General features: G+C 41.1%; 1 protein-coding gene and 1 long non-coding RNA gene across 2 annotated transcripts in view; both read right to left on the bottom strand.

Annotated features, from left to right (window-relative positions):
• The window catches only part of LOC124158250, a 60117-nt gene extending 42610 nt beyond the window's left edge, over positions 1-17507 (bottom strand). Inside the window, exons 1-2 of the mRNA XM_046533443.1 lie at positions 17394-17507; positions 16789-16974 (exon numbers count right to left, since the gene is read on the bottom strand). Of these exons, the coding sequence (XP_046389399.1) occupies positions 16789-16974; positions 17394-17493 (286 nt within the window). The 5' untranslated portion in view covers positions 17494-17507. The remainder of the gene's footprint in view (positions 1-16788; positions 16975-17393) is intronic.
• A 1997-nt stretch (positions 17508-19504) lies between these two features.
• The window catches only part of LOC124158078, a 65709-nt gene continuing 57569 nt past the window's right edge, over positions 19505-27644 (bottom strand). The window contains exons 4-5 of the long non-coding RNA XR_006864701.1: positions 19974-20055; positions 19505-19681 (exon numbers count right to left, since the gene is read on the bottom strand). This is a non-coding gene — a long non-coding RNA (uncharacterized LOC124158078). The remainder of the gene's footprint in view (positions 19682-19973; positions 20056-27644) is intronic.

Here is a 27644-nt window from a genome sequence, read left to right as displayed (position 1 = left end):
GGCCGCTTCCACTTTCCCTTGTACGAGGTTATTTTGTACGTCCTCACATATGTTCCTCATCCACGCTTCATTGGCTTTCCTCGCTTTGCGGCAAATCTCGTTCCTTATTCTCTTGTAGCAAGCCTGTCCTTCCTCAGTGTTCGTATTCTTATACTTTCTCCGTTCTTCAATGAGGTCTAGGACTTCATCCGTGATCCATGGCTTCTTCTTAACACATTTTCTTCTCCCTAGAACTTCTCTAGCGGCCTCCTGAAATCCACTTTTTATGTTAGTCCAGTTATTCTCAACTGAGTTTTCAGACTGATCTAATTCTATCTTGCGCTCCACCACTTCTTGAAAGGTCGAATACATACTTGGTGTACTTAACTATGCACTCGAGCGCGTGACTGCGTACAAAGTTACTTGTTCGATGCAATACTTTGTATGAGTGAGAGCAAAAAACCTTTTGCATGTGACGCTGGATCCTCTTTCATAAATAACTCTAACCACTGTACGGAAGCTAACATTTAGTTGCCGTTCCTTGCTTAACAACTTTATTTGGTAGAATGATTAATGGTTTTCATACGCTCTACATTAAAGCATATACTTACTTCAATTTAAAAATAAAATCCGAAGATTCGAACGTGATGGAGCGGAATTTTTCCATATTGAAATAAACACTTGAAATTTTCCACGATTAGAAGAAAAGTTATTGTGACTTAGATTTCAATGTTATGACAACATCTTCAACGTACAAATGGTGTGTAATTCATTCAATGTATCATTTTGGAACTATGCCATGTCTGATTACGAACTAATGGATTGGACTTTGCCAACATTTGGTTCGCTTTAATTTCGTAGGGAATAAATTATTTCCAATGCCTTTACTAATTTACTTTGAAATACTGCGAGAAATCTTCCTCCTTCCGTTAATTATATAAAAGATAAGGGGCATAAGATCGAAATTCAGAGGAAAAGGTTCCGCCCTAAATAAATGGATAATTATGGTAAAGCTAGAGACTAAGCCGGTAGATACCGTAGTGGTACAGGTTTGCATAACTATGACGGACTACTAGGATGAAGAAGTCAAAGGCGTCTACGAAGATATCACAGCAGTAATCAAACAGGTAAGAGGCGGAGAAAACCTTACAATTTAAGGTGATTGGAAGGAGAAGTCTTTGTGTGTCAATATTAACGGATAAAAAGCAGTACATATGCTATGATTCGCTGACGGCATAGCAGTCATAGCAGAGACAGAAGAATTTTAAGAAGAATTTTACAAATATAGAAAGGAATATTGCCAGATATCGTTTGAAAATTAACAAAAGGAAAACTATGATATTAGTATGCAGCAAAAGAGAGGAGGCTAGGACAAACATTAGGCTAGGAAATCAAAAGCTAGAAGAGGTGAAAGCGTTTTCTTACCTGGGAAGCCGAATTACCAACGATGGACGAAGCAAGAAAGAAATAATCAGTAGGATAGCGCTGGCGAAGAGGGTTTACTACTAAAAGACGACTCTTCTTACATCTGAGATTACAAGCATAGAAGTAAGGAAACAATTCATCATATGCTCAGCAGAGAAGTCACAGAGTATAAGCATTCGAAATGTGGTTCTACCGAAGGATGATGAAGTTAAAATTGATCGAACGTGTAAGTAATGAAGGAGTGCTAAGAAAGTGGGAGAAAACATAAGTCTTCTTAAAAACTTAAGCAAAAGACGGTACAACTTACTTGAACACATTATGAGACATGATGGCCTGATGAAAACAATCATAGAAGGACAGGTGGAAGGGAAGAAAGGCAATGGGACGGTCCCGAATGAGATACATTGGACAGGTTATGAAGGATGCAAAAGGGAAGAAATATGTCGCTATGAGGAGGCTAGCGGATAGGAGAGAAGAATGGAGAGCTGCGTCAAATCAATCTAAGGATTGTTGACAAATTATTATGATTTCATACCTATAATCCCTTGGTACCTAGAAGAGCAGAAATATTCAGAAGCATATTTGTCCAACAGCGTGTACTATAGCCCAAACGTAGCAGGGTGAATTTTATCAACACACTGGCATTAAAATCTGGTTTTGGGGTAAGACAGGGATTATTCTGTTGGACAATATTGGATGTATTTTTTTATTTTAAACTACATTTTGGTAGAATTACAATTAAAATTCTCTCTCATTTCACAGGCCTGTATTGTCGGCTTTCGAACTCAAAAGGTCTTGTTTATTGAAGTGAGGAACAGATACTGCTGTATTTGTGCGAGAAGTAGAGATAAAAAATTGGAGGTGAAAGAGCTAAGGTACAAAAATTGCAGCAAATCCTCGGCAGCAATGGAAGCTGACAAATTAGTCAAAGAGTTCAAAACAGGTATAAAAATGCGCGAATTAAAATATCATTGGATAATTGGTACGATAATATAAGGCACGGAATAATTCAGTGTCATTGTTCTAGAAAATACTATAATACTATCATTTCATTCGTAGGTGATGGTGACAGCAGCGTTAGGAAGAAATTGATTGAAGTACTGCCCTACGGTATCAACTGCCCAATAGTTAGAGTGCATAAATCATTTATTGTGCAACTACTGCAACAGGTTGAGGGAAATCGCAGAGAAATCAAACAAAACAGGAAGGTTATCAGTCGCTTTGCGTAAGAAAAGGGAGACAATACCACGGAAAGGGACACATTTTCGTTCTTCGGCCGATACTGTAATAATTTGAGTGAAGCTGATTATTTGAATCCACACCCCCTTGATAGTATTGTAAAATGATATAATGTTAATATATAAGCATTTTGTTACCACTTGAGGCGGTAATTTATGAGGCTTTATTATACTTGCCTCATGGATAATGGCAGAAATAAGTACTACAGGGATTTTATTGAAACGTAGACATTACAACGCGGAAGTGTCGGGAGTAAAGCCAAAAAGGCAAGGATGTAAGACAAGAGCGTACCCAGGGTCATAACTAGGGGGGAGAGGGCAATCCATGATCTAGAGGGGGGCGCAAACCAAGTTGCGACATTTTAGCATAGAAAAGGTGAATGAAACAAATATTTTAAGAAAATAATAACAGCGCTTTATTAGTTTATGATATCGTTTCCTAGAAAAAATATCTTTATTTTAGTTACATATCTTATACCTACTAATGCATATCATTTTTCGTGGATTTACAGAAAATTTGTTGAATACTTTCGTTTCAATTAAGTACTGATTTTGCTTAAATACTTTTGAGATTTTTCCTTCTGGAGGGGGCAGTTGCCCCTTCTCTGCCCCTCGCCCATGATGTAAGGTTTGATTTTTTCGTGGGAGAAATTCAGGAGGAACGTCTTCTTTGTTATTACTCATCGTCCTTACTGTAGCCAATTTAAAAAAATAAATTTCTACTGTTAAAGACTGCTGGTACACTAATTGCCAATGGTAACGTTTCTTCCTCTGCATTCAATGTGTTCAGCTAAGCGTTTGAAACTTTCATGAGGTGAATTGGATTCTTTGAAAGGGCATCTGGCTATGTGCACATATAAATTTCAATTTTTAGGTAAAATTTCCTAGCATCCACCACAGTAATGACTTCAATACCATATTTCTTTGGCTTTTGGATAGATACTGCGTTATCGGCATCGAAATGATATAAGTTGCTCAAGGATCGTTATGTATTCTGATTGTGTATTTGCAAATTCAAATTTGTTGGATATTTTATTAATGAACTCAGTAACTGCGACTTTCTAGTCACTTTTCTTACTTTCTAGTCTAGTCTATGACTATCTAGGTCAAAAAATAATGCACCGTAGAAAAAAATCCGATAGCTCAGTGTAAGAGAAAAATTTGATAGACTTCTTTGCTCCAAATCTCCCTAATATCAACATTGAGAATTTTATTCGCACCTGAGAGAAAAAGGAGACTAATAAAAGCCAGTTAATCATCTTCACTCACCTGCCTAGTACCACGATCTCTTGCATAATTTCCACAAACTGAATTAAAGTAGGGATTTGTGATTTCCACTATTATATCTAATAATTCTGCGCAAAAATTGGCGAAATGCTGATGATTCATTTCACTCGGTTTTTGCTCATGGGTGTACTCCAGGAAGATGGGTCATCGGCGATTTAATCAATCCCAATGCGAGCGAATGAATTTTCATCGTCTTCACGATGGAACGGAAGCGAGAATAAATTGCACCACTTACGGTCGCGTCGGGTCAAAACATCGGTTGCAGCAAAACTAGGGAACACTTTGAATATTAAACGTTACTTAGAGTTAGAATTACAAGAAATTAGAAAATTACAGGAAAAACTCCAATTCAAACGGCATCATTTTAATAAAAAACATCGAAGGAAAAAGTCAATTTGACCCGATGCGATCTGTTCAGGGTTATTGGCCTTATTAAAGCTGTATGCGATGTATGATGCAATATGCAATTTATGATGTTCTTGCCATATAAATCAATAAATATTAAAAATGATTGAAAATCTATTTTCGTTCATTCATTACTCGTCATATTCATTAGTGTTCTACCTGTAACGCTATGATTGCTGAATGAACACGTTTCATAAAGTAACAGTATTGAATACACGTTTTCAAATGGACGTGGGTGATTACTATTTCATTCATACTGAGGAATAACGTAAAAATGTAAAGTTGGACGTTAAAAAAAAGTTTCACGAAGTACGCGCATTTCGGTTAGCGTAATTGACTTTTACGATACTTTGAATAGCACTTAAAAATTTTGTGATGCGAACGTTGACCAGCTCTCCCGTTCGAGGGGGAGTCGAATAAGGAGAGAAAAATGCAAGTAATCGCCTTTCTTCATAGAAGCCGGCCGTACCTACCAGCCTCGTCGAGAGCGTGCGTATTTGGATTCTTCCAAGAAACGTCAACCGAGTGGCTGAGATGGGACTAATGCCACCAGAGAGCAAAAATCAACCTCCGAATCCTGACCACTCTCAACATCGCCCCTCCGCAGTGAAATTTGATACAGGGTCGGGTGTTGTTTTCGGTCGAAGCGAAGCTCGACCCCTTCTCCTTTTCTTTTTTTCCTTCCATCAGCGACCACTCCCCTCCACCCAAGGAGGCTTCCCATTCCACTGGCCGTAGCGGCCGACTTCGCAACTAAAATCCGGCGACGGTTGAATTTGGATTTTTGAATTAGGATAGAACCCCCTTAAGAATGGAAAGCAAACGAGATCAATGAGATACTTGGAAGAGAATTTGATTTTCTACCCGTTGTCAGCGCAGAGCAGAGACTCACTCGTATCCCTTGGCAACCAAGTTTTGCTGTATTTCTTCTAACAATTAACTTTACTAAACTCTGTTATGAGCAAAAAATCCCTTGTACCCCTTGGGTTCTCACCTCCTCATATATGATAGAAAAAATTAAATATAAACGACATTGAGTCTTATTCGATTACAAATTACTGTCTATTTCGTATTTATGGTAGCAATAAAGATCCATAATAAGTTTTAATTTAATCCACAGTCAGACTAACATTTCTTATCACCTGGTGCATAATTTATCGGTTTGGTTGATATTACCTGGTATGAAATGTACCATTTTTGACTTTAAACCAGACATTTTGTACGTTTCCTGAATAACAGTAGGTTAATCCCAACTTTTCCCTGTCCTAATATCAAGAAGCGGAATATATCTTGGACCGAGATTCATGAGAGAAAAGCAAATAACTGAGTGAAAAATATTTTCTTGGAAAGTCAGTTTCCGATCTGACACAGACGGGTTTCCGCAGAATTGAACGGCAAGCACGTAAGTAAAAGTGATATTATACCCCTGACACATTTGCTTTAGAGCGGTCGCAGTTGTTTTTACACAGTTGCCAACTTTGCATTTTTTATTCTTTTGCTATTACACCACCTTTTAGATAAAATAATACCTGATATAATTTTTGATAATCTTACTGTCAATAGTCCACTGCTAAGTCAGTCAACTTGAACGCGCAAACCAAACTTCAAATCATAATTTCAAAGTGTTAACGAGTGACCCCATTCCAAATACCCGCACATAAATGTCCTAAATACCACTCTCCTTGTATCATCCCTCCCATGATACCAATTTTATGTCTAGAAACCTGGATACGCACGCAGGCTATCAAGAAGACCGATTCGATACGTGCCCAAGCGTGGAGCGAATGAAAAAAATCGCATTTGAAAATTAAGGAAAAAAACCATTACCTTACGCCTGCAATGTAACGAAATTTCAATGAAATCCTCAAAGTCATTTTGAAAAGAAGCACTTCAACAGACAAAATTGGTTTTGTGCTCTTGCAAGATGTGCATTTCTTGAATTGGGAACAACACGCAACCTTGATTGTAAAAAAATAACTCAAAAATGGATATCTCTCCATTGTGTCTATTCAAAACTCATTAGCAGAGAATAAAATTTTACAGAACACTAAATATGAATTTTTATTTTAAAGCATTCACGGTTTCGTAAATTACCCCAGCCAAAGATCGTCTGCCATCTTGACAAATGAACCAAGGGGTCATGGGAATTCTCGAATGGCCTTGGACGAGTCGTAACCTTCAATCCATTGACGAAGCGCCGAGATGGCTGGCAAAAGAACATCATCCGCCTCCACCTTATTTTTGGGAACGTGGAAGAAAATGACGGATAATGACAAAAATATTTTTCTTTCAAAGAATGCCGCGGCTTCACATTACTTCAAAATAGTAGCCGTCTTGTAGCGCCACTGAAATTAAGTGATATTAGGGAAAAGAACCTGGAGTGAGAAAATACGGAAAACCATAAATTTTTGTGTTAACTCCAAAGATAGACTTTTAAGTCAAAAAAGAGTATAAGACGATTTATATACCGATTTTTAAATTCATAAAGTAAATACCTCTATACATAGTGCTCGGGAAAAAAGTTACAATACTTAGAGAGGCGGTAGTACCCAACAAAGCGAGAAAAAAAGCCAAATAAACCCCTTGGTTCAGAAGCGCATACTTTCGTAGATATGTTCGTATGGGCTGAATATGTTCAATCCGGAAACGCATACACACCACAAGCTGCAATACACTTGGGATACGTTCAACCTTAAGGTGCGTTTAGACTGTGTAATATGCTATATTACACACATTACATACAACATGTTTTACAAAAAATTTACAAATCCGTGTAGCATATTACATGTAACATTGTGTTATAACACGATATTATGTTTTATAACACAATGTTACATGTAATATTTGTAACTTTTTCGTCAAACATTTTGCATGTAACTTGTTTTATGTAACATGTTGCTTAGTGCAAACGCACCTTTACGTCCATGCAGAGGAGGTGCACATGGCGGCAATGCAGGACTTTGGCGTGACGAATCACGCACTCTCTCAAATACAAATAGTTCTCGTCGTAAATTTTAGCATGCATTCAAGATGCGGTCTGTGGTTTGGGTGCGGACGTAATTTGCCATCTCTGTTCTTCAGACAGAATAGAAGACCTCTTGATCATGGCCCTTGTCTCCCGCTCTGCTTTGGCCATAGGGTTCTTTTGTAGTTTGTTGTAAAGGGTGTCGGACAGAAGTTCTTCTACCTTTGAGTTGTATTTCTCCTTCTACGATGCAACGGTCCTTCGTCAACCTTACCAGCATCATACTCGACGACGCCACTACTACAGTGCTAGCCAAAGGACTAAACTTTGCCATAACGCCACGAGACATACCAAGGGAAAGATTCATCACTGAAGTGGAGTCTGGTATCCGGAAACTACCAATACCTGTGGCCGACGAAATCAGGGAGGACGTAGCGCGAGTTCTGCGCAGAGCTAAACCACCGAAGCCGAATATTACGTTGAAAGAAAGGGCCACTCTCAATGCCCTTCGAGAGAACAAAAACATCGTGATCATGCCTGCGGACAAAGGAAATGCCACTGTTCTCTTGGAGAAGGAGAAATACAACTCAAAGGTAGAAGAACTTCTGTCCGACACCATTTACAACAAACTACAAAAGAACCCCATGGCCAAAGCAGAGCGGGAGACAAGGGTCATGATCAAGAGGTCTTCTATTCCGTCTGAAGAACAGAGATGGCTAATTACGTCCGCACCCAAACCACCGAGGTCATACGGCTTACCAAAATTACACAAGGAGGGTGTACCACTGAGGCCCATTGTAAGCCAAATTGACGCTCCAACCTATCGACTCGCCAAATACCTAGCCCAAACTCTACAGGATTGCGTGGGAAACACCTCTTCATATGTAAAGAACTCAGCCCATTTCGTGAATATGATAAAAGGCATCACCATCGAGAGAGAAGACATCATGGTGAGCTTCGATGTAGTGTCGCTGTTTACGAACGTGCCCAATGAAGATTCCGTGGAAATTGTGAAAAAGCTGACTAACTCAGGAATTCCCAAGGACTTACCCAAGCTTTTGGAGCACTGCCTGAGGAACAACTTCTTCCTGTGGAATGACAACTATATTATGAACAATCAGACGGAGCAGCAATGGGTTAGCCCCTTTCCCCTGTGTTGGCCAACCTCTTTATGGAAAAGTTTGAGGAGGAGGCCGTGAATACATACCACAAGCAACCAAAGCTTTGGCTTCGGTATGTTGATGACACGTTCATCGTATGACCACACGGTGCAGAGGAATTGGACAAATTTTTGATATATCTCAATAACCAACACCGGAGGATCCGCTTCACAATGGAAAAGGAATGCGAAGGCATGTTGCCCTTCTTGGACGTGATGATTAAGAGGAAGGACGATGGCAGTCTTGGACATGCGGTGCATAGAAAGGAAACGCACACGGACCGATACCTGAATGCAGCATCACACCACCATCCCGCCCTGAGGGCCTCGGTGGTAACCTCTCCACTCAACAGAGCCCTCACCATTTCCGACGCCGAATCATTAGATTCAGAGAAGCCTGACCAAATCACTAATCAGGAATGGCTACGACCGGAAAATGGTCCTCAAAAGGGCCGCTAAGGTCAAAAAGATGCACTCACGACCATCTGAAGAACGCCAGGCCACAGAGGAGGAGGAATTGACCAAACCTGCAGCAAGGCTCACAATTCCATTCATAGCAGGAGTGTCAGAATGTATTGCTAGGATACTAAGGAAGCATGACGTGGTCACAAGGTTCAATTGCGTGACCAAAATACAAAACATTGTACCTGGACCTAAAGATCGTAATCCGCAGGCACTATGCGAAGGCGTGTACACAGTGTCATGCTCCTGCGGAAAGTCATATGTTGGCGAAACATGCCGAGGAATGGCGACAAGGATGAAGGAGCATGTGACAGCTACCAATAAAAAACAACTGCACTTGTCAGCCATTGCAGAGTATGTTTGGAGTGAGTCCGGCCATAACATTGAATTCGAAAAAGCGAAGATAGTGGCAAAAGAGTGTCGCTATTACCCAAGGCAAATCAGGGAAGCAATTGAAATTCACAAAACACAAAATATTAACAGGGACAGCGGTTACCCAATCAGCAACGTTTGGAAGAGAGTTCTGACCAATCAGCGCACAGGAGGAGATCGGCCAGTGCTATATAAGATGGCAAAAAATGAAAACTTCTCACCTTTGACCTGAAGACGGAAGCAGTATGGCTTCCGAAACTGTAGTCAACTATAAACGACAGACGCGGCTGGAGAACCCGGAAAACAGCAGTCATCGTGAACAACGCCGCGGAAACCTACGCACGAATTTCATGCACCTTTCTTGAATCGGATACACCGCGTTACCTTGATTGTCAAAAAATAGCTCAAAAAATCTTTCCATAGGGTCTCTTCCGAACTCATCTGCAAAGTTCAACATGAACATCCGCAAAATCTGTGTCCATTCTAGGGATCGAAAAGAAAATTGCAATATTGCCGAGGGGAAAATCTTTTTCCCCTCAGCAATATTGCAACCCACACTTCATCCGTCCTGTTGACTCATGCACCCCTACGTTACTTACGCATCCCTCCCATCCTCCCAGCTAAATTATATCGAGGGGATCACGAAATATTTATGATACATTTCCCCCGTATAAATTCGCAATCAATATATTTCAAACCTCGCAGCTGATCACAAGGGGCGTGTGGGGATGGCCGACCTTGAAGGGCAGCGCGTGACGTGACACACGCTCAGCGGAAAAACAAAGTGCCACTGTGACAAGCAGTGAGTAAAGGAAACGCCTGATCACATTACAGCTCTTCTTTTGAAATCCGATCCTTGGACGCGGACGGGGGTGAGTTAAAACCGTTAAGGTCGCGCCATTTATTTACCGAAGGCCGCACGGTTGTCATGGAGATCATCCCGCCACTCATCCCGTAAGTCAGCGCTGGGGGAGGGTGAGGTGGAGAGATGCTAGGATACGTTTTGCCTAGGATTCTCAAAGAAATGTTCGATTTGGAATAAGATCAGGCGTCGAGGCGTCTTAATGACTATTTTTCCTATTTTTCTATAACTCGTGTTTTTTTGGAGGTCTTACATCCGCCCACTCCTTAAAAATGGTGGAAAAATCACGCATTTAAATATTTACCTATTACGCGTGCCTCTAGTCATTAAAGGGATATTGATACCTTACACTGCCAAATAAGTCACAGCCTACAAATTACGATTTTTGAAAGTTCTTAATCCTTGTTCCTTCGTTTTCCTGTTATATTTACGCATTATACTTCCATACCAATTTCTTTACAGCTATACCTATTTTTTCTTGTATCATCAGATTTTTCTACGTTTCCTAGTTGATGTATCTATTGAGCTTTCATGTGAGCGAATTTCTTCTAACCTTTCAATTGTTTTTAATTGAAGGATGATGCCCAAACCATAATTAATGCATATTCTATTCTACATTCAAATAATTTGGATTATCACCTCCACTAAAACTCATCAATTATTTCCTATTCTCACCCACTATGTCGATTCAATAAATCTAGGGAACCCAAATAATCTTTCTCGTGTTTACCTGGCTTTTCATATTTCAGCCCATATGGCCGACCCCGGTGGAGGCGCAGTAAATTTCACGCCGGCCAAACAAGAGGTCGCGGGCTCGAATCCCGCCTCAGTAGGTTCCCCCATCCAGGGAATAGTTTTTCATGTATGCTACATTGTTAAATTTGCTAAAAACCTCGATATGAAATGGCCAAATTGAGCTGTATTCGATGGTTTAGGAATAAAATAAAAATAAAACATAGAACCAAATAATTTAATAGGTTCTTTAAGGTAGTCCTTGAATTAGTATCATTAGTCAACTCTTTGAAATCGTATCTGATTAGTCACGCCATGATTGCCGCAAACCTCGGCGCCGTTCAGCATTTCCCGCACGAGTGTGGGGGACAGTTCATGCACAGAATTACTAAATATTTGGATCAAAATCCGTTAAGGCTTGAATATATCGGTATCAGAAGTCACTTACGAAACATTACGCATAGTACTTTGAAACGATAATTTCCTATTTGGTTCGTGTGATCCTCAGAAATTCTCAATGAAGGAGATGACGTCTTCCCCTTGGTCTAAGATGAATGACTCTTCATTACAACGATTAAGGTTTATTCTAAAGCCTCTCTCACGCATTGATAGGAACTCAAAATTAAGAATTCATTTAATACATCGAATTCACTTCCTACGTTACAAAAAAAAACTCTTCCGTCAACAAATTAAAACTCATAACACCATAGTATGAATGTCCATCCCGAGTATTCACATAATAACAGTTTAAAAAGTTCCCATAGGCGCTGATGTTTCTATGCAATGCTTCAATTTAGGAAATTGTTTTTTTTTTGGGAAGCAAGAAAAACTTATTATTACTATCATGCATTACGACTGGGTGAGCAAACTGGTTTTCTTCATGTATGCTTCCTATACTGGAGCATTAAATTTTCCAAACTTTGGCGGAAGGTAACGACATCATTATGCATCTCCGAAACTTGATACACAGGCATTACTATTCATATCAAGTGACCGAGAAGAATAATAATCAAATTAACATTTATAACGTTATTTTTATCCTTGAAACTATCGTAAAGGTGTCTTCATAATCCCTAGAATGAGAAGAATTACGATTTAAAGGAGCTCCCTCCCCTTGTTTATGAACTTGTGCGGCAGGTATATACTGGTGAATCATAGAAATTGTCATAATAGCATGACGCCGTTGTACCGATCTGACACGTAAATGGCTTTTCCAGCTCGCATCGATACAAGCTCTTTCTAAAAAAAGCGATGATATTTATAAGATCCTTGCTAACGTTCTCCCGAAAAAAATATATACCAGCTCTCACGAAAATTCTCTGGCCCGTAAAAAACCTGACTAATGACAGCCATTTTCATCGTGGCAGCTCCGCTGAAATAAGGTAGCGACCTTTGACCACCACTGCGTAGCTAATCAGCCATCGTCCGGCATGGGCCACTCCTGATGGAGGGATAACGACAGCACGAATCTTGACGAAAATAAAGTTTGAAGATTAACCTTTTCCCTACCGTACACGTATATATACGTGTGGACGTTTCCTGACCCGGGAGACCACGGACGTATATATACGTGTGAGAGCTTCCCGGTCAAGAAAACGAAACCCGTATATATACGTCTCCCCCTTTCAGGACGGTCGTGGGTTTGGGTCTCCTTTGTCTCGGGACCCAACGCTTCGGGGTTTAGGATTAACCCTCCGAATCCGGGAGCAGGTACCCGGACCCTTCGTCTTTTATAACCCCTCTCAGCGGTAAGGGACAGCGGTCATACAATTGTTTATAGAGTCAATTTTCGAAATAAATATTTGTTCATTTCTCAAGAAATATAAACTAAGAATTGAATTGTTTGTCTTTTGAGCCACGTTTAGAATTTTTAAACGAAATTCTACGACAAATATTAACTTATATCTCGAGTTATGTATACACATCAATATGGAAATTGTTGCTGCGTTAAATGCTTTGATAATGGCCTTAGAACTTCGTTTAAAATTTGACAATGCTCAGATAAAAATGAGGAATTATATTCTATGTCTGTAATTTACGTGCAAGCAACAATTATTCATTTGCTAAATACATATAAGCAATACATAAGTTGACCGCGAACCAATGCCGCAGGTATGGTCGTAAACCCGGAAAGGAGGGAGCACAACTACTCTCGGAGTCCGAGATAATGCGGAGTCCCACCGTGGAGGGGTCGAAAAAGGTTCAGCGAGACCCTTCTTAACGAATTCCCTCCAAAAATGCTCCGTACCACGAGAAAGAAGTCTCTTGGGGCTCGGTACAGCAGTCAAGCTAAGACGAAAACTCCGCGGTCTCGAAAGGGTTAAAAAAGGAACACCTTTGACCTTGGCAGTCTTTTTATCAAGTGCCTCGGCTTAGAGCCCTTCCCAGGAAAACCGGAAACTCTCATAATTTCCTTTTCCATTCCCTTTTCTGAGTTTTCTTTTTTCATGCATATCATCTCTCACGGAAATATAATAGAGCCTCATGAAATTTTGAATGAATTCCTATGCTACACCACAACGTGCTAGACGAGAGTGATGATAGGACGCACCGCTAGATAAACGACGGAATTTTCAGCATAGTGATGAAACTTGTTAATATCTTTAAGTGGCGTTAGTTTTTCTTTCCTCGCGTCAGTGGCGTATCTAGGAATTTCGATCCGATGGGGATTCCAGAACAAGGAGGATATTTTGAGGAAAAGAGAGTAGGGGAGACCGGGGCACATTTTCGCATGGTGCACGTTTTTGAATTGGCTTTGCCTCCTAAACTCTCCGCTCTAGCGCATTACCAATCATACTCGAATGATGCGCATATGCATCGACGGCAGTTTTGTAAGTTACAAGGACAGGGACGCAAGTGTTGTGGAGGAGTGTCACCTTATGTTGATTTTTACTCATGTGAGTAACTTTTTCTGCCCTTCTTTAAACTAAAAACAAACCTATTCCGTTTCAGTTGTGCCTTGTTTTAATAATATATTTCGATTGAGCATTAACTTCTGTGTTTCACGATATAGGTATTGAACAAGGAATTATTTATTATCACCATTTTCGGTTGGTTTCCAGTAAAATAATGGCGACGGGGCAGGTTTTCGAATACGAGGCGGGGCAAGTTTTCGCCATCGAAAACGTGCCCTTTGAATCATTTGGTGTTTACTGACACCGACTTCATGCCAATTTATTTCACGGATAGGCTTTACTAAACTGGGATCAATGTTGAAAACTTTTCCACTGAATCTAATTTGAATCAGTTAACTGAAAACATCCCTACAACTAATGCTGCTTCTTGTACATCGCCAGAGGATGTCAGGCCGTTTGAAAAAGCTCGACCCAGAAAGAAAACCAGGTATTGGTGAAAAAAAATCGGCTATTTAAGAATAAGTTAAAATGTAACAGGAACAAGCTAAACAGAAAAGGCAAAAGCTGCAGCAAGGAAAAAAGAAACAGAAAAAGGTGAACAAAGAGACAATGAAGAACGATGAAAAAATGGCGAAGTCAGTAAATAAAAATCTATTTCAAAGTCATTCCAGTGATGAAGATGAGACCGACTGTACGTGCATTTACTGCTTGGAAAAATGTAGTGGCAGAAAAATCTAGCGAGCAGTGGGTCAAATGCACTCGCTGCAAAAAATGGGCACACAATTCTTGCATCAAAGGGGAATCATCAATTTTTGTTTGCTTTAACTATGAGAGTGACAATGATTATGAGTTTTGCTGAACTTTCTTAATGCATATGTGTTAAACATACAGTTCATTCCTAACATGTGTGTTCTTATTTTCCATTCAGTCATATTTAAGTCTATGCGAAAACTTGCCCCAGTATAACTTATGTGAATACAAGCCTCGGTCACGGGGCACGTTTTCGCACGTGACTTACATCTTTGTCTTTATATTTTTACTAACAAGTATATATATTTCATTTATTACAATAATTTCTAACTGTAGGTGATTAACTACTAACTGTTATGGCACGCCTTTGGTAATTGCAAATATGCAGGGGAACAAAATAAAAAAATGCAAAAGCCTGCCCCGGTCTCCCCTACCTACTAAGCAGAAAGTTTAAACTAATTTTAACATTTTATACAAAAAAACTCCATTTGCTAAAGAAATATGTGGCAAATTCACGATTTTTCAAATTTTCATTTTCTTTTATGACGGATAATAATTGTGTTCTTATATTTTGGGGGGGTCCGGACTCCCCGGACCTCCCCTGGCTACGCCACTGCCCCGCGTTACCTGATGTCTGCTCCGTGTGAATTCGTTTTGTGTAGTTTACGAAATCTCACCCGGGGAAATTCGGGGGAACTGTAACGTGTAAAATGGCTAAGAGTAAGAACGCTAATAGCAGCGTCGGAAAAAATAAAACTTAAAATGGAATATGCCCTGGATCCAAATCAGACGCATATGAATAAAATTTTGTATTATTGGCAACCACACTTTATTTATTTTTTTTAATTGTATTCCCAAACCACCGAATACAGCTCACCTAGGCCATGTTATATCGGGGTATTCGACAAATCTAACAATTAAACGTACACGAACAACCATGCCCTGAATAGGGGAAACTTACACACGCGGGACTCGAACGTAAGACCTTATGTTCGGCAGTCGTGGACAATACCCGACCGCCACCGATGCCGGCACTTCAGGAGTCCATTTATTTTTCAATGAAAATGGCAATTGCACCGAGTATTATCACACTTATCTGTATCAAAAAATTTTTTCCTTAATTTTCTCTAACACCATTAATGATAAAATACTGCTAAGAGTATAGATCAAATGTATACGATGCAATAAGGCTGTTATCTAACGTTTCAGTTTATTTAAAAATATCATCAGGGCTCAGAACTGTTCAATCACTTCGATTCCCAATTGGGGATACAGCAGCCCACTGAAAGGGCGTAGCGTCGACGTAGCCAACATAAGAAGAAACTAAATGCCGGGCACCGGCACACTTGATGGAAAATTCCTTCCTCGTAACACTTTTCTAACCACATTGTCTTGCGACGGCACACATTAATAATAAGAAAATACATAATATAACCAATCCAACTAATATAACCAGCTAATTTAGGAATATCAAGTTCCCGAAGGCGAGGAATTTTCTTAATTGCTAAATTCGAGCGTGAAAGCGTGTGATATGGCGTCAGTCGCACAGTTGATGCTTGTCTATTTTCACGCCGAGGTACGGTAAGACCTCTACAGGAGTTGAAACAAATTTGATTATGATTTTCTGCTGTTTAGGCTGATGCCAATGTCATCTTCCAGGAATTTCACTATATCAAACACTAAGGTCCTTGCAGTATGCTGGTCGCAGGTGAAGACAATTAACCAGTCGTCTAAGTAAGGTACGAAGACAGTCTGGAACCAGGAATATACTTCGTGGCCACCGCTCGCGCCCACCGCTGCATGGTAGCAGGAGCAAGACAGTGGCCCATAGAAAGCCTTGTAAAACCGAAGTATTTATCATTGCACGCATTTCCATAAAACCGCCCGTGGCCTGCACGAAAAGAGCGCTGGTAAAATGCGTCTTAGAGGTCGAGCTCGCAGACAAAGGCGTTTAACTGAATTATGCTGACCGCCTGGGTGGCGTATTTCAGGCGGGATTTTGGCCTATAATAAAATTCGGTCCATGGACTCAAGTCGTGAATTGAACGGCAACCACCAGAGGACTTAGGGATTAAATTTGCTTTAAACCCACACTTCGGTATTTCACGTATCAAAATTCTGCGGGACACCATCGATTCTAGAACTGAAATTAACTCTTCTGAGGGCGTTGATCTTAAGAAAACAAAGAGTATTTGTGGGTTTTGGGATGTTTGCACCGGACAATACCAAATAAAGCACTGATTCATCGCCATTTGGGTATATCTTCACCCTGGGTAAATTTCGAATTCAACACTCACCGCCAACTGTTGTTACGGAGTGCGAGCCAGTAGCTCCTCCAGCGGAAGGGTGTCTGGTCCGTCGACAGGAGCTACGTATCCGAATCCGGGTCCCCGGAAACGGTGTCCTCCGGGGCGTCAACGTGATAAGGGTCCACGGGTGATCCACTGCGCTGAGTTGAGAATGAAGCAGTGTCCTCGTCGTCACTGTTGTATATGAGAAATCACGAATTAGAGACGAATTATATTTAGAGTTAGCATTTTTTAAGTCAGTGGTCGTAGGCCTGTTCTTCATTATACACAGATTGACTGTTACACAATAATGTTTCATAATTTCTTTGCTACCTTATTATGTTCCTAGATATATTTTTAAGCCATAACTATGTATACATGCTTATAACGTGTACAAAATCAATTTCATATTCGTAATATAATATAATAAAATATCCCCCCCTTATTACTGGACATAAGGAACAATTACTGTCTAATTTTCACCAAAATTCCAAGTTCTCGGAAAAATATAAGTTTTCTTTATATTTCAATATCATGTACAGAATATGTGACGTCGAAAACTGTTATACTCCAAAATTCAAACAAATTACATGAAATTTAATAATTATCATCACCTTTGAAGCATTTGGCCCCAACGTGTGGTGGTCCTACGGCACAACTTGGCATGCAGGGCTGGGAAGGAGACCAGAGGAGTGGTCTCCGATATAAGCTCATGTTGTTACAGAGGAATGCCGTGGCTGGACCTTGGACCAGGGTCTGGAACTACGGTTGCAGCGCTGGCAGCGGCTAGAGGTGTCTGACCATCCCCAGGGCCCTGGACTCAGTAATGGGATCAAGGGGGATAGGGAGCATGGAGGGTGGCTCTTCCGACGTAGGCGGTTGGACTCGCGTGTTGAGCAGGCTGGATGGAAAGGAGGACATGTGAGGTCCCGATGGGGATGTCTTGGGGACAAAGGTCGGAGAAGGCGACTCTTGTCATGGTGAGCGAGAGCGGCTTCGACAAATCCTGTGCTACCTTTACGACCCATGGTGGCTGAGAGTGTATTAGCCGCAAGTGCTGAAGACACGAGCGTATGCTCAGAGCGAAATGACGTCCCCTCCCGTGCTAGCCTTCTGGACCATTGTGGCTGCGAGCGTATTACCCGCTAGTGGTAAAGACGCGAGCTTGCTGCGAGCGTATCAGCCGCTGGTGCTGAAGACGCGAGCGTATGGTCAGTGTGAAATGACGTTCCGTCCCGTGCTAGCTTTCTGGACCATTGTGGCTGCGAGCGTATTACCCGCTAGTGGTAAAGACGCGAGCTTGCTGCGAGCGTATCAGCCGCTGGTGCTGAAGACGCGAGCGTATGGTCAGTGTGAAATGACGTCCCGTCCCGTGCTAGCCTTCTGGACCATTGTGGCTGCGAGCGTATTACCCGCTAGTGGTAAAGACGCGAGCTTGCTGCGAGCGTATCAGCCGCTGGTGCTGAAGACGCGAGCGTATGGTCAGTGTGAAATGACGTCCCCTCCCGTGCTAGCTTTCTGGACCATTGTGGCTGCGAGCGTATTACCCGCTAGTGGTAAAGACGCGAGCTTGCTGCGAGCGTATCAGCCGCTGGTGCTGAAGACGCGAGCGTATGGTCAGTGTGAAATGACGTCCCGTCCCGTGCAAGCTTTCTGGACCATTGTGGCTGCGAGCGTATTACCCGCTAGTGGTAAAGACGCGAGCTTGCTGCGAGCGTATCAGCCGCTGGTGCTGAAGACGCGAGCGTATGGTCAGTGTGAAATGACGTCCCCTCCCGTGCTAGCTTTCTGGACCATTGTGGCTGCGAGCGTATTACCCGCTAGTGGTAAAGACGCGAGCTTGCTGCGAGCGTATCAGCCGCTGGTGCTGAAGACGCGAGCGTATGGTCAGTGTGGAATGACGTCCCCTCCCGTTATAGCTTTCTGGACCATTGTGGCTGCGAGCGTATTACCCGCTAGTGGTAAAGACGCGAGCTTGCTGCGAGCGAATCAGCCGCTTGTGCTGAAGACGCGAGCGTATGGTCAGTGTGAAATGACGTCCCCTCCCGTGCTAGCTTTCTGGACCATTGTGGCTGCGAGCGTATTACCCGCTAGTGGTAAAGACGCGAGCTTGCTGCGAGCGTATCAGCCGCTGGTGCTGAAGACGCGAGCGTATGGTCAGTGTGAAATGACGTCCCCTCCCGTGCTAGCTTTCTGGACCATTGTGGCTGCGAGCGTATTACCCGCTAGTGGTAAAGACGCGAGCTTGCTGCGAGCGTATCAGCCGCTGGTGCTGAAGACGCGAGCGTATGATCAGTGTGAAATGACGTCCCCTCCCGTGCTAGCTTTCTGGACCATTGTGGCTGCGAACGTATTACCCGCTAGTGGTAAAGACGCGAGCATGCTGCGAGCGTATCAGCCGCTGGTGCTGAAGACGCGAGCGTATGGTCAGTGTGAAATGACGTCCCCTCCCGTGCTAGCTTTCTGGACCATTGTGGCTGCGAACGTATTACCCGCTAGTGGTAAAGACGCGAGCTTGCTGCGAGCGTATCAGCCGCTGGTGCTGAAGACGCGAGCGTATGATCAGTGTGAAATGACGTCCCCTCCCGTGCTAGCTTTCTGGACCATTGTGGCTGCGAGCGTATTACCCGCTAGTGGTAAAGACGCGAGCTTGCTGCGAGCGTATCAGCCGCTGGTGCTGAAGACGCGAGCGTATGGTCAGTGTGAATTTACGTCCCTTCCCGTGCCAGCTCTCTGGACCTTAGTGGTTGCGAGCGTATTACCCGCTAGAGCTAAAGGAAGGGGAAGGATATTAGGATTTTTGGATAGAATGAAAGGTAGTTGGTCTTATTGTGCATTGAAGAGGCATGCGCATGATGTACGGGGAGGATCCATGATTCCTTCTTAATCACTCCATGGAAACCTACATTAATCGGTAGAATATTTTAATAATAGTGAAAGTTAGTTAACACAGAATACAGTCTTCCGGAAGGATTTTTTACAGGTATCAAATATCATTTTCAGGCAGTGTTTACAAGTATCAATTCTCCTATAAAACATTAACATACAAGTTCCTATTCTACCCACATGCAGCATAATAGTTTTGACTCTGTCTAAGACCTAGATATTTATGAGGTAGAACACGAGATTTAGTGATCTTTGATTATGATTTGGTGTATTCTCAATTTATATGCGTAAAGCACTGATAAAACTACCGCTCGCGGTCTAGAGGCAAATCTTTTTTTAGTACCCTTGTTGAAGATATCTTGATTGTAGTCACTATGAATATTAAGCCACCTGTATCAAGAGAAAAGTATGATATATTAATAATATTCACATTCTTTTTTCCGCTTTCTAAATTGCATAATGCATATTGCGTACATTAAATTAGCAAAAAGGTGAAAAAGATTGAAAAGGACAATAAAGTTTTTTCCTATATTTTTATTGCCTTAATGGAAAGATTCCTTTCCCTTGGGCTACAACCTTGTCGCGGTGGAAAGGCTCCAAGAACCAAAAAATACCCTTATCCCCCTCACTTAGGGTATTTATTTGCTCTTCATCATCCGAGTCTTCGTCGGATTGATCTATATTTCCGATTACCTCCTCCTCCTCTAGAATATCCTCGAGAGGGCACGGTGGCGTATAAAGCGCGCCAATCTTCGAAAACCAAGGATTTCAGTATTGTGCGTACATTCTTGTCTGGAATGGCCTCGTGTATTCTTACAATGTAGTTTTGACTGTCGATAGTGCGAGTTTTCAAAGGTCTAGGTTATGAAGGTAATTTAAATATAGATCGGCAAGAGGAACTACGTCAACGTCAAGACGTACAAAGTATGCTGCGCGACCGGCCGTGTATATCATCCTTTGCTATTCTTGAATGGCCTCGCTTATTCTTACAATGTCATTTTTGCTGTCAAAAGTGCGAGTTTTTAAAGCAAAAAGTATTGCAGCAATTGTTTTTAGATTGGCAAGGGAACCCGACCACCGGGGCGTATACATTACGCCGCACAACCAGCCTCGTATCAACAGTGTGCCTTTAAATTTTTATTACCTATAAATGCACTAGCTTGAACTAATTTCTACAAATAAAGATAAATTTCAACAAAAATCAAGTATTATCGTATAAATGCATACATCGTGGACAGAGTACGCCACGCTCCCGGTCGTGTAAAAATATCAGGCATGCCCGCTCGAGGGTTAAATGCCTTTAGTAAGAAATTGAGAACATGGACGAAATACAATATAAAATAAAATTGTAATGTCACGATAAATTGAAAAGAAGTTAGATACTGTGCTCACTAGAATAAAGAGAACATGGACGTAATGTAATATAAAATAAAACGGTAATGTCACGAATTGGTAATGGCAAATTGAAAAAAAGCTACAAACAGTGCTCACCTGAATATGCCTTGAAGGAACGGAATAAAATGTAATTTTCGAAAACTATTCTCACCAACACGAAGGCACAAGTGGTACTATGGAACTGGCGTCGGAAGAGAATGAACACAATAAAACCCTATTGTAGGGGAAGGCGACGAAACGGAATCGTTACGGGACGCGAATGCGCGTCCATAGGCTTCCTGGCAAAACACTCCGGACGCGTATTCGCGTCCGCCGGCTTGAATGTGTTAAAAGACCAACGCCCGTTAAAATGACAGGTGAGGCGTTTCTATTTCACTTGTAATGGTAACGCGAGCTTTTTATCAAGAAATCACTGCATTGCTTTACGTCTTGCCATTTTGATGTTGCAATATGATGACTTTCTTAGACAAACGTAACTTCCTCCATGACTGTCAGCACGAATTCCAAAAGGTAGATCATGCGAACCACAGATAGCGTTCTTCCTTCGCGACGTTATAAAATCTGGCGACGTTTTTTTCTATATTTTAAGAAAGCTCTCGAGACTGTACCTCACATAAACTTTCATACAAATTACAGCCATTCGGATTAAACGAAACAGTTTTAAACTGGATAGGATACTTTCTCAGTGATCGTAAAAAGAAGTATTTCTTGACGGTATTACCTCTGACGTTGTATATGTTACATTTGATGTTCCACGAGAAAGCGTAAAAGGGCCCCTGTTGTTCATTACATACATTAATGATCTCGTTCCCGTATTAGATTTAAAATACGTTTATTTGCTGACGACGCGGTCATTTATCGCGAAATTAGTGATCACTCTGACAATGAAATTCTATTATCTGACCTAAACTACGTTCAATAATGGAGCCCGGAGTGGGGATTGGAACTTAATATGAGCAAATGCATGGCGGTACATTTCTTCCGGAATTTTCCCAATTCTAACCATGTTTATGCAGTGGATGGTATTAAAATAAAGGCAACAGACGAAGTGAAATACCTGAGAGTTACGATAACCTCGAACCTCACATGGGGAACGCATGAAAAGAATATTTGCGGCATAGCCCTGAAGAAATTAGGATTCGTCAAGCGTATTGTGGGAATATTTTCGCATGAAAAAGCAAAAGAAAGTTGCGATTTCGTACTCGTCCGACTGCATCTTGAATATGCAGCGAGCGTATGGGATCAGAATGGATTGAATCAGGATGCAGAAAGACTTAATCCGCGAACTGAATAAAATACAAAGGAAGACTGTACGTATCGTCAAAAACTGTAAGGGGCGTACAGACAGTGTTACCCAAATTTTATGCGAATGAGGCTGGGAGCCGCTGGAGACTCGGAGGCTGCGCGATAGCCTTAGATAGCTTGAACAATTGCGAATGGATATCTTTAAGGGCGACATGGGGAACATAATATTAGAGCCACACTATATTTCCAGGTGCGACAGAAGCGATAAATTAAGCGAAATGTTTTGCTGAACGGATAGATATGGTAATTCGAGTTTCCCCCGAACCATGAAGGACTTAAATAAACGCTAGTCCAAACTTCTTTAGAGTTCTTCATTTTTTGCAGCTGTAAAAAACTGGTGTCCTAACACCCCCTGCCACACGCCTTTTAGGCGGCTTACGGGGTATTATGTAGATGTAGTTGTAGATGAAGTATTGCGGGTTCGAACAAAAATTACCATTGTATCACTGCATCCAGGTAACCATTACCCTGACCATTCCAGTGTTAAGAAATCTGTCACGGTCTCCGCCGCGATTTCTGTGCATGCCCACCAGCTGAGGGAAAATTTTAGTTACAGGGACTCTTCGCGATCCGACTTGCGTCCGAAAAAACAGGCTCTGGCGTCCCGCAGACCTCTGACCCCCTACTCCCCCTCCTCGCCTCCCCTCCCGGGAGCCCTCCCAACCCGGCGACGTGCGCAGTCTGAACAACCAAGGGGGCAACAGAACTGTAATATATCGTTTAGAAAACCTCTTGTTTTGATTTTCTGGAGCCCCAGTGGTCCAACGGCCTATCCAACATAGAGGCGCTGGTGTAGCCTGTTTTTCTGGGCAGTCTGCTGGGCAGTAATAAACTGGGGGCTGCCATATTGAATCTCGTTGTAAACAAAGGTGGTATTGAGGCTTATTGATAGATATTAGTGTTAACTGCAGACTTTTTATTGCTGACATTATCCCTTACGATTTTGGAAGTTGCTTGAAGAAGGCTACGAGACTCAATGATCTTGACTATTGCTAAATTGCGTGGGTATGAAATGTATTTGGAGATGAAAATGTGAGTAATTCTGTTTCCTCCATTATTCCATTTTGATTTCAACCTGTGATTAGCTAACTTTTTCTCATGTTTTCAAAATTTCATGGTGTCTTGTATTCCTTATATTTCAATGTATTTTTCATTGTACTTGCAGTACTCGTAGTGTTCAAACTACTCATTTATCGCTACTGCTTCGCTTTGGTTTGTTTAACCTTACCATTTTGTTGGTTATGTATGTAATTTGCTATTTCAACTCTGTCCTTCCAACTGTTTAATTGTCATTAATTGAGCATTATTCATTAAGTGTTCTACGATATTTACATTTCTTAAAACTTTAATGTCTTTTATTTTGAAGTAAGAACCTATATACTACATTGTTGTAAAATATTCTTCGCTTTTCTCGTTTTCCACATTTGGAATGCTTTCTTTCGTATGAGTGATGGTTATTAACTTATAAGAACCTTTCATTTTAAGACTACTCTGCCAAGATATGTTGTATATCTTAATGGGTACTCATCATGAACAACTTTATACGAAATAATGTCCTTTCATAATTAAATAATTATCTTCCATGAAATGATATCCAAACTTGCATACTTATTTCTAGTGAAGTGTTGTTATTGTCTATGGTTTCAGAATTAGCATTATATTCCCTGTACCAGAGCTATTGCGAGATACATCTACCTCAAAGAAAATTGGGTCACCCTCATTGTCTATAACTATCGTGTGTTTACTTAAGTAATGGAATCTTACTCCTATTACGCAAAGACTGCTCATATCTCATTGCAACGTACTGCTGTCATTGATATTTGTTGCTTGTGAATCTCATGTGCTTGTAAAATTGTTAACTTCCACAGATTTCATCTATAGAATGCCATATTTAAATTGTTATTGTTGTATTTCTTTTACCAGTTATTGTATCAATAAATACCAACGTCCACTGAACTAAGTTTCCATGATCATTATTCTTACCAACCACCAGATCGTCAGTTGACCTTGTACATTAATCTTATATTATGGTTACTAGTTAAGTAACCTGGGGAAGTTCATCGGGATGATTTTCCTACATTCATTTCTTTTAAGTTTCTCGCAATTGCAGTAGCATTATTAAACCTGAACAGCATGCCCTATCGTGACGCGTAAAAAAAGTTTGAAACGCGCTGAGATGGGCATTCAAACTTCGCGGCAGCCTTGGACCACTGGCATAGATGGCACTGATGTATCAAAACCTATACACATTATCCTTAGGGGTTTGTCGCCCCCTTGGTTTGAACAGACACGCTCCGACGCAGTCCTCTCCGCCATGCCTCCCACTTCGCCCGCATCGGGTCCCATTTTAGTGCAGCCAGCTGTTTCTCTCTCGATGGCGTACATCGCCATATGGCTGCAGAGTGGATTTTGTCTTCCTCTCCCAAGTTTATGGGTGAAAGCAGCAGAATATTTATTTTGAAATGACAGGAGTTATATTTTTGTTTTGTTTTATTTTATCTTACAAAGTGTGGTAAGATGAAGAGTAAATGTTTTCGCGGAGTGTGACCTGAGTGAGCGTGTTTTAACTTTGAGGAAACTTCATGATTGGAGGCATATTTGTGAATTGGGGAAACTCCTTACTATTCCCAGAATGTTGGTGAATTTATATTAAATCCTGGTGAAAATAAAACTTGTATCTGTTATACTTCATCTCGTCATAAAAGGTGGTGACTTATCTTCCTTGGTGGTGCATCTAATGCATGCACCTGGCGCTCTATTAATAAAAATATAAATATAAATTGTCTACCTCTCAACCAAGGTTTTGGGGAACCGCCCCATCTCTACCTACGTTCACCAGGTCTGGGCTATGCCTAGGTAACATACAAGTTCAATTCAGTAACTCGCATAACTTGTCATTGTGGGATTTTGCGTCGATAATACTCATCTATACGCATTTTAATTTAGAGTATTAAGCTATTTTATAGAATACTTTTAAGGGGACATCGCTTGAGTTAAACGAGCGATACGCCGCACAGTGGTCTGAGATGCCCTTTTCGGCGGACAAAAGTCGATTTTTCGATTGCATTCAAACCATCCAAAAATGCTAAATATGTGAAGCTAAAACATCATTCCATTGTAAATAGATCTTTATATCTTCCTTTACTGCCCATTTTTCGAATTACAGGAGTGATTTTTAGCGAAAGTTTTTGAGTGTAATTTCTCAAATTTTTGACGGCTTTTTAACTTGATAAATACCATAACCAATTGCCATTTTTTTGTTTTCTTTTGAGTTTATTTCAGCAAACTCACCTTTTTTATGATCCATAAACCTAATTATTAATGTTATGAAAGCGTCCGGGGTGTCAGGATAGCGCGCTATAATATCATATGCAAATATTTTTTTTAATTATGCACAGTTAGAGATATAAAAAAAACCACGCTCTACCACTGTGTTCTCATGTAATAGTATGCAAAGAAAATACTATCCTTGAAGCAATTTAGAAAGAATTATCTACCTTTAGTTGCCTTTTTTAAATTTATAAGCCGAAATGTGTTACAGAGACGCCTGGCTATCCTAACGCCATGGCGCGCTATCTCTCGGCAAGTCGCTTTCGCTGATAAAATCCTCCGTTTTGAGTCTCTCTATCAGACGCAATTGGTTCATTTATTAGCATTATCAGCACCAATTTTATCCATGCCTAAACACTACATGATTCAGTGACCATATCAGGAACAATATAGCCCATTTGACACGGCTTAAACTAACAATTCGGCTGCCACTAGGCTTCTTCCAGTGTGTGACAACTCCAGCTATTGTTAAGATTCCTCTAATTGTTCAGTGAAAATTGAATACTTATTTTCTATGAACCAGTCTTCGGATATGGCACTCGTGAAGGAATATTTTTTTCAATTTACGAGAGAAGTGGGCCGAGAAGGACAGCGTTCGTTACAAGCATCTATATGAGTACATTTTAAGGTAGGTGAAAGTGATTTAATTCCGAGGTGCAACATACTAAGGTGATTCATTAACCCATAGTTGGCGTATCATATCATTTTTGTGTCTTATTCTAAGGCCACAAGGAAGGTCGAACGTGAAAGATGACAGGAAGCTAAGAATTCAAAACTGGCTGATTTCTTTCATTACTCGGGCGACACTGAGATGGTAAAAGAGCCGTAGAACAATAAACGTGTTTTTGCAGAACAAAAATAAGTGGGTTAATTCAGATATTGATTTTTTTGGCGGGAAAAAATCAAGCCCCAGATAACGAGCTCGGAAACTTCTCAACCCTCTACCTCGGGTAAGTTCAATGTTATCGATGGCATATATTATAGCATTTACGTAAATGAGAGTATTACCTATCAAATGATTGATTTTATTTAGGTGTGTAGTCCATTCAGTCGTCCGTGTTAGAATTTTGAAACGTTGCGCGAGCGATCAAAGCGGAGGAGAACCACGGAATTGCTCGACACTTAGACCATATAAGAACTAGACCCGCCATTCCCCACCCCTACCCATATCTCGCCGTGTGGCCAACATCTCCCCTCCGCTCCCTTCCTTCCCCACCCACTTTTAAAGCGACGTGACGTCACGGTTGGGACGCTCATCGTCGTAGCGCATGGCTACGAATGGGGATTCACTGTATCACTGCGGTATTCTGACAATTTTCTTCGCGATTTTTCAATTAGAAGTACTAATATTTATTGCGTTATGTACAAGAAGTATTCTCTCAGCCATGGTTGGATTGGTGAACTTACAATTAATGAACAGTGGCATTTTTCGGCATTGGCAGCGACGAAAAAATATTGTGGCAGTAAAATGAAGACAAAGCCCTTTGTAAACTTCCGCAGATTTTTTTCTTATCTCGTTAGCGATCTAGCATCATTCGGAACATCGTTATAAAAACATGAAATCTTGCACAAAAATTGTAAACGGGTGGAATTTTATATAGGAAAAGGGTCATGGTGTAAAGAATTTGCCGGTAGTCCACGAAGTAACGCGGCAACGCCTTCGCATATAGTAATTTTTAAACGGTCAATTATGCGATGCAAATTAAACTGCGCGCTAGCGCTACTAAAAAGGGATGTCAACAAGTCAGAATTCATATTATTTAGGTAAGTAATTTAGTTATTTCATAAATGCATAATTTTTTACTTAGCAGACAGCTCTCGTGTTATTTATATTTTGCGATGGTGGAAAAAGGTCTAGCGCCGGCATTGCAAGTGACACCTACGATTTACATACGCTACGGAAAATTCTGGGAATAAATAATACCTATTAACATATTTATAATTAGAAA

Source organism: Ischnura elegans, chromosome 4, assembly GCF_921293095.1.
Source record: "Ischnura elegans chromosome 4, ioIscEleg1.1, whole genome shotgun sequence".
Classification (NCBI taxonomy): domain Eukaryota; kingdom Metazoa; phylum Arthropoda; class Insecta; order Odonata; family Coenagrionidae; genus Ischnura; species Ischnura elegans.
This window is presented reverse-complemented; position numbering and strand designations above follow the sequence as displayed.